Source organism: Nanorana parkeri, unplaced genomic scaffold (genome assembly GCF_000935625.1).
Source record: "Nanorana parkeri isolate BGI_ZX_2015 unplaced genomic scaffold, ASM93562v1 scaffold1455, whole genome shotgun sequence".
Lineage (NCBI taxonomy): Eukaryota > Metazoa > Chordata > Amphibia > Anura > Dicroglossidae > Nanorana > Nanorana parkeri.
Window position 1 is genome coordinate 81,893 of NW_017307723.1, and position 8,180 is coordinate 90,072.

Genomic DNA, 8,180 nt, shown 5'->3' on the forward strand with positions numbered 1-8,180 from the left:
CTGTAGCTCCCTTGGACCTTGCCTCCTGTAGCTCCCTTGGACCTTGCCTCCTGTAGCTCCCTTGGACCTTGCCTCCTGTAGCTCCCTTGGACCTTGCCTCCTGTAGCTCCCTTGGACCTTGCCTCCTGTAGCTCCCTTGGACCTTGCCTCCTGTAGCTCCCTTGGACCTTGCCTCCTGTAGCTCCCTTGGACCTTGCCTCCTGTAGCTCCCTTGGACCTTGCCTCCTGTAGCTCCCTTGGACCTTGCCTCCTGTAGCTCCCTTGGACCTTGCCTCCTGTAGCTCCCTTGGACCTTGCCTCCTGTAGCTCCCTTGGACCTTGCCTCCTGTAGCTCCCTTGGACCTTGCCTCCTGTAGCTCCCTTGGACCTTGCCTCCTGTAGCTCCCTTGGACCTTGCCTCCTGTAGCTCCCTTGGACCTTGCCTCCTGTAGCTCCCTTGGACCTTGCCTCCTGTAGCTCCCTTGGACCTTGCCTCCTGTAGCTCCCTTGGACCTTGCCTCCTGTAGCTCCCTTGGACCTTGCCTCCTGTAGCTCCCTTGGACCTTGCCTCCTGTAGCTCCCTTGGACCTTGCCTCCTGTAGCTCCCTTGGACCTTGCCTCCTGTAGCTCCCTTGGACCTTGCCTCCTGTAGCTCCCTTGGACCTTGCCTCCTGTAGCTCCCTTGGACCTTGCCTCCTGTAGCTCCCTTGGACCTTGCCTCCTGTAGCTCCCTTGGACCTTGCCTCCTGTAGCTACCTTGGACCTTGAATTTATAATTAAAATGCCATCCTTGAGCTCCAGTCAGTGACTTTGCCTAGGTTGGGATGATGTCATAAGTCTACTGCAGGCAGGAGGAAGCATTTCCTCAGTCTCCCCTCCCCCAGTGATCAGTCTACTGCAGGCAGGAGGAAGCATTTCCTCAGTCTCCCCTCCCCCAGTGATCAGTCTGCTGCAGGCAGGACACAAGCAATTCCTCAGTCTCTCATGTCTCTCAATCTCATGTACTAGAGACTGAGTCATGCGCTGAGGAAATGGAGATATGAAAAGTCTACCTGTGTTCAGTCCGATCCGCAGCTTCAGCTTCGCGTCGGGCACGTGCCGTATGCGGAAGGTCAGCATGGAGCTGAGGAAATGGAGAGACATTGTACAGATCTCTTCCACGTGCTGGATCCCGTTCCGGAGAGGAAGACCGCTGGCCACCATATACGCGTCTCCGATTGTTTCAACCTGACGGTAAAGCTAAAGCTTAATCTGCTTATATGTCACCTTTCCTGGCCCCTCCCCTCCCCCCTCATAAACATCATAATGACATTTTTTAAGACCCGAGAACTCAGCACAGGGATGGTGGGAGCTCCTCATAATGGGCACAGTGAGTGTACAGACCCGGGAACTCAGCACTTTGGCAACAATGGCTACTTCTAGGGCCGGCACAGACATGTCAGTGTCCCCAGTAAAGGAAGCAGTGTGTGTGTGGGCGGGAAGCGGTGTGTGTGTGGACAGGAAGCGGCGTGTGTGTGTGGGCGGGAAGCGGTGTGTGCATGGACAGGAAGCGGTGTGTGCGTGGGCGGGAAGCGGTGTGTGCGTGGGCGGGAAGCGGTGTGTGCGTGGGCGGGAAGCGGTGTGTGTGTGGACAGGAAGCGGCGTGTGTGTGTGGGCGGGAAGCGGTGTGTGCATGGACAGGAAGCGGTGTGTGCGTGGGCGGGAAGCGGTGTGTGCGTAGTGTGGACAGGAGGCGGTGTGTGTGTGTGGGCGGGAAGCGGTGTGTGCGTGGACGGGAAGCGGTGTGTGTAAGGACAGGAAGCGGTGTGTGCGTGGGCGGGAAGCGGTCCCTGTACCTTGTATACGTCATACGCTTTGATGATTTCATCGAATAGGCTGTACAGGTCGTTGAGCAGATCCACCACCTGCAGCGGAGTGCTGGAAGAGCAGAGCGTGGTAAAGCCCACAATGTCCGAGAAGAAGATGGTGACCGAGCTGAAACTTTCCGGCTCCACCGATTTACCGGCAATCAGCTGCTCTGCAATAAAGCTGAACAAAAAGAAAGACACTTAAAGTGGACCTGTCATCACATATATTCATCATGTTAAGTCCCTGTATGCTCAGTAATATGTCATGTGACCCTTTTGGGTTTTTATTACCTCTCATACAGATCACTGGACTCCCCCCCAGTAATGCCGTCATCTGCTCTTCCCTCTGGAGCCATCATTGTTCATTCATCATCCAGTGTCATCATTAGGGTTCAGGTCAGTCAGAAGGTCGCTGGTTGATGGTGACTGGCCCGCACAGCATCATTGGTTGCTAGGACAATGGCGGCCCCGGTTTTGGTTCACCTTGATTTCTAGCTGGGACTGGTGAGCATCCAACCGAATCAAACCCAGGCCGGTTCACTGATCACTAGTCAGCAGTGATAACTACATTCTTGATTTCACTATTTTCCATCCTTTGTTCCATCTCAGTGCTGCTGAGCAGCCTCTTTACAGCCACTTCCCATCTACATGCCCTCCAGTGATGGCTGCATGACATTACTTAGGGTGTGTTTCCTGATGGTTACAACAGAGGGCCATGTCTGTGTGTCCAAACCGCCATTTGTAGTCTCCAGCATGATTGCATGTGACAGGGTGACAACACAGTATCAGGATTGGGAGACGGGACAGAGTGTTGTCACCCTATATAAAGAAGCACCTGAACTAGGAGCTCCATGGCAGGATCACCAGGGATTATTTTAATGAAAGATCCTGAAAATGGCATTAAAGATTCTATGAGATTGTAGTGATGGGGTTTATGTAGACATTAATTAAACTGCTTTACTTTAAAAACTTCACTAAATCTCCTTCACCATTCTTACAGAATCTCCGGGCCGGAAAATTGAGCATTGTACTCAAGAAGCTATTTTATATTATTATTATTATAATTATTATTTATTATTATGTTATTTAATATTGTTAATAATAATAATAATAATAATAAAAAATAAAATGAAGACATTTTATGGGGCTTCACAACAGGGAGGTCATGTGATGTAACAAGAAAGACCTTAAATGAATAAAAAAGTTGTTTTCCTTGCCAGCCATGAGATGATATTATAAAGAGATGAAGAACAATTGATACAAAACTGATACAAAGATTCCACAATGAAGGGATGGGAATCATTGTAAACTGTTGTGTTGCGATGCTGCCATCTTGTGGTGAAATATGAGTAAGTAGTTCAGGTTACGTATTTTCTAATGGCTCAGCATTTCTCAACCTTTTTCCATTCACGGCACCTTTTAAAAGTATGCAAAATTCGGACACCCCAGACTAAATGTGAAAAAAGATGTGTGGCCCCTCCAAAATCCATACCAGACCCTTATCCCAGATGCCAGGGTCCGGTATCTATTGTTAGAGAAGACCTCACATAAAAACACACACAAAATATGGTGTTCCACTTTACAGCAGAGTCCTTCTTCAAATTAGGAGCCCCCCTTCCATTTACATCAGCATCCCCCCTTTCACATCAAAGTCCCTCCTTCAAATCAGAGCCCCCACTTTACATCAGAAGCCCCCCCCCCCCCTTCACCACAGGAGCCCCCTCTCCAGAACAGTAGCCCCCTTTTCATATTAGAAGCCCCCCTTCATACCAGAGCCCCCCTTCCATTTACATCAGCATCCCCCTTTCACATCAAAGCCCCTTCCACATCAGGAGCCCTCCTTCACATCTCCTTGTAGGGGTCCCTGGAGACCTAGTGTGGCATGGAGGCATGGAATCTAAGTGCCGCTCTTCTCCAGAGATCCCTACAAGGAGGTTTGAGTCCCATCACACTTCCAGGCTTCCAGCTTCATCCTGCTGGTGACAAACATACAAAGTAAACTACTAAGCTAAACAAGAGAGCTATTCATACAACGTAGGCCGGGGCTGGAGGTGCTCAGGCAGACCTGTGTACAGGACAGAAGGTCAAGGCAGGTGGTAGACAAATAAAGGTCAGAGAAGCATTCGTCCACATTTGTTACCAGAATCAATTCAGAGCAAGAAGAGGGCTCATTTAGAGATTGTCATTCTTCAGGCTGAGGGGCACCTGAAGGCTGCGTTAGGTCTGAGCCCTGATCGCATATCAGCTGTGCAGAGATGGACGGAGGGCGGACATGCAGCCAGAGATACTCATCCAGTTCTATAAGTAGAGATGGCAGCAAATGCCCAACCTGTCTCAGCATGGCTGCCCCCACACATTGCACGGCTCCTGATTTAGAAGTTGATGAGCTGAGGGTTGTACATGACTGAGCTGTGAGTGGTGGAGGAAGGTCACCTCAATGTGACAACTGATCACTCCCCTGAAGCTTTGTCACCGAAGGGGTAACTTCGGCCCTCCAGCCGTGCTTTAACTACAAGTCATGCCTCCACCACTGAGAGTCATGCCTGGAACTGTCAGTCCTGCAATGCCTCATGGGACTTTCAGTTCCACATTAGCTGGAGGGCTGAGTTTCCCACCCCTGGCCCTATGTGTCTTATCATTTTACCTCGGCAGCATGGTGGACAGCAGCTTGTCCGTCTTCTTCTTCTCGGCCAGCAGCTGCACGGTGCGCTCCTCCACCACGTCCTCCAGGTGGTTGGCGTACTTCTCCAGCTTGTTCACCATGTTGTCCAGGATGCTGACGTGTCTGCGGAGACGCATCAGATGGGGACGACGTTATTCGACAGAGGTCAAGGCTTGGTGGCCCTGCGGCACAGAAATACCTCATTCTGGTTGGTGGGATCCCAGCGAGGGGGGGCGTGGCTCACCCTTCAGGGCTGGCTCCTCGCAGGCTCCTCTTTATGGAGGAGAAGGACGGCCGCCGGTCCGGGTTCTCGTCCCAGCACATCTTCAGCATGGCGATGATTCGCTCGTTACATTTCTCCACCGAAAGGGACGGCCTCATCGGAACCGCGGCGTTCGGGTCTTTGATCTTCTGAATGACTTCTGGATTTGAAATAAGAAGATGGCGATTTAGGTTTAAGGAAGCTTCTTTGTCTGCACCGCCCTCTATATATGAAGGTCTGATGGGGGTATTATTATTAAAGTGTATCCTTAGACACAGTGATGTAACTAGAAATCACAGGGCCCAGTAGCATAATTTTGTATGGGGCCCCGTGATTGCTAGTTATGCCACTTGAAGAGCCCACCTGATATACCAAACAGCCCACCTGAGAGTGACCCTGCAGAGCCCACCATAGACTCTCTATAGTGGACTCTGCAGGGTCTCAGATGGGCTGCACACCTCTTACCTGTCAGCGCTGTCTGCCTCCGTTGTCGCCGGGCCCCGCCTCCTCTTCTATCGACGGGCCCCGTCTGCTCTTAGGTCGCTGGCCAGTGATGTAAGAGGAGGCGGGGTTGCTCTTAGGCGGGCCCCCCCTCCTCCTTCACTGCGAATGCCGGCCTCTTCTACTGCAACTGCTGGCTGTCACTGACACTGTGAGGGGAACGCGCCGCGGCCGCTGCACACATCACTGACAGGTTGTCAGTGATCTTCACAGCCCCTGCTGAGCTGTGTCAGTGACAGCCAGCACCCTTACATGCCATAGTGACCCAGGCGGCCTACACGGCATCAGAGGGATGCCCTGGCCGGGACCCCCTGTGCCCGGGCCCCATAGCGGCCGCCTGGGTCGCTATGGCGATTGTTACGCCACTGCTTAGACACAACATTTCTATACTTTTGGATGATGACATCATTGATAGGACTTCTCTATGCAATGCAGGAAGATTGTGATTGGTGGGAGGGGCCAGCAGGGTGCTGTACTTCCTGTACCTTCCTAAAAACATCACAGCACCCCTCTCAGGAGCCCTTGGCCCTGATGCAAGCAGTGAGTTGGCTCTTGCAATGCCTCATGAGACTTGTAGTTCCACAACAGCTGGAGTTGCCCACCCCTGGGTCTATAGTTCTAGACTAATGTGCTGACAATGGTTCTGCCATGTTGGGGTCATTGTTCCGGTCTGTTCCGGTTTTACCTTCCGGGTCCATGCTCAGGTCCTGGAAGGGTCCATCCTCACTGTCATGGATCAGCTCTCTCATGATGATGGCGAAGCTGTACACGTCTCCCTTCTGGGTGCCCTGGAAGGGGAATCTCCCCATTCGTAGCAACTCCGGAGCCGTCCAGTAAAGCTCTATAGACAGAGAGAGAAGAAGCTGGTTATTACGGGGGATGGGTGGGCGGGGGGGTTATCCTTCATGAAAATGGCCACACCTATTTCTGGCATTGAACCCAACGTTTTCAACACCCGGAACCTGGACAGTAATAAAAGCTGAACTCCGGGCGAGCAGCCTAAATAAATATAACGGAGATCTTTTACTAGAAGATATGTATTTCTGACCATCCAGTCCTGAGAATTACACAGCACAGCCCTTTGGCAGGGCAGGAGACCTGATTTGTCTCTGCTGCAATTAAGTCACACTTGCAGGTCTTGTCCCCAGCCTGTGATTGGACAGTGAAAGAGCAGCGGCAGACTAAGGAGCTCATCTCTCTGTTACTCTGCTCTACTTCTATCAGCAGGCCCCCTGCACAGCTGATTGGCTCTTGTGCTGTTTCTGGCTTTCCCAGGTCTGAGCTCCGCTGTACTGCAAGAGGCTGACCCCGGGTTACATTGTTGCATTAAAAAAAAAAGATCCATTGAATGATGTCATGATGACATTTTGTATCCTTTATATCTGCCTGGAGTTCAGCTTTAAAGGAAACCCGTACTAAGAGACATAATCTATTGATATTTAAAATAATTTTTTGTTATCAAACGGCACAGCAGGATACGTCACGACGTGTGTAGGCGACATTTTCAAAACCTAAAGATGGTGGTATGGTCATCACTGAGAGAACCGGCATCATTGAGCCTCAACAATAGCCCAGTTTCGGGTGGAGCGCCCCTTTCATTGTTCTACATATGAGGTGCCCGCGTACCGGAGTAGACGACATTTTTCAAAGTGATGTCACGATGCGTCGTTCCGTGTCTGAATTCCCACAACGCAAAGCCGCAGAGCTTGACCTGCATACGGCTGTCTACCAGGCAGGTGGTGGGCTTCAGGTTCCCGTGAGAGGTCAGAGGGCTGCTGTGGAGGAAGCCCATCCCCTGCGGAGACATACACAGCTATGCTTAGAACAATGGTGAAGGTGGATGGGAGGTCCTCTACATACCTGACCAGTGGCCCTCAGGCCCTCCATATGTACACCACACCCTGATTTCATGTCTGTATCTGGATCACCCCGCTATGCAGACTACCATTTGTCTTGTTGTGTGAAGACTCATCAGATGTCAGGCAAATGTGTGAAGGACAAAAGTCCCAATTACTGATTACAAATGATCTCTTTGTGAAATTAATTCAATGTGGATCCATAGCCAAAAGTTTTGTACAGAGTCAGACACCAATAAACACATTTGCCAGATATCCTAACACAGACTATCTCAGCCAGGGCTCTGTGGGCCTATAGGGTTCCTCCAGAGGTTGTCAGGGGGTCCCTTGAAAAATGATTATTCCCACTGACCACCATTTGGAGGAGTATCTGACCGCCAGTATAAGGGGACCCTTCTCTGGAAGACCACAAGTGCAAAGGCGATCTTCTCCCAATGACCACCAGTGTAAAGGGGACCTTCTCGCAAAGGCCACCAGTGTAAAGGGGACCTTCTCCCAATAACTACCAGTGTAAAAGGGACACTTTTCCCAATGATCACCAGTGTAAAGGGGACCTTCTCCCAATGACCACCAGTGTAAAGGGGACCTTCTCGCGAAGGCCACCAGTGTAAAGGGACCCTTCTCCCAATGACCACCAGTGTAAAGGGGATCTTCTCCCAATGACCACCAGTGTAAAGGGGACCTTCTCGCGAAGGCCACCAGTGTAAAGGGGACCTTCTCCCAATGACCATGAACGTAAAGGAGACCTTTTCCCAATGATCAAAAGTGTAGGGGGGCCCTCCTCTACTGACCAAGCTGGTTGTGAAATCTATACAAATTCCTTTTGGGGGGGTTTTGTTGAATCTTAGAAGAAATTGTACAGTTAGATGGGGGACATGTGTGGACATCTCAAGGAACAGAAAACAAAGGGGCCCTAATGTAAACTTCAAATGTAAACCCCTCGGATCTCATACAAATACAAAAGTGTTAAGAACTTAAGAGGCTGATAGACGAGTAAAGGGAAATAAGGGGAGCAGTGAGCAATGAAACACAAAGCTGCATATTGAAGGGGCTCGGCAGTTACTTTTGACCCC

General features: G+C 50.8%; 1 protein-coding gene across 1 annotated transcript in view; it reads right to left on the reverse strand.

Annotated features, from left to right (window-relative positions):
* The window catches only part of LOC108798364 (guanylate cyclase 2G-like), a 37,412-nt gene that overhangs the window by 7,604 nt on the left and 21,628 nt on the right, over positions 1-8,180 (reverse strand). Inside the window, exons 14-19 of the mRNA XM_018570107.1 lie at positions 6,878-7,046; positions 5,937-6,092; positions 4,733-4,910; positions 4,471-4,611; positions 1,815-2,007; positions 1,032-1,206 (exon numbers count right to left, since the gene is read on the reverse strand). Coding sequence (XP_018425609.1) covers positions 1,032-1,206; positions 1,815-2,007; positions 4,471-4,611; positions 4,733-4,910; positions 5,937-6,092; positions 6,878-7,046 — 1,012 coding nt within the window. The remainder of the gene's footprint in view (positions 1-1,031; positions 1,207-1,814; positions 2,008-4,470; positions 4,612-4,732; positions 4,911-5,936; positions 6,093-6,877; positions 7,047-8,180) is intronic.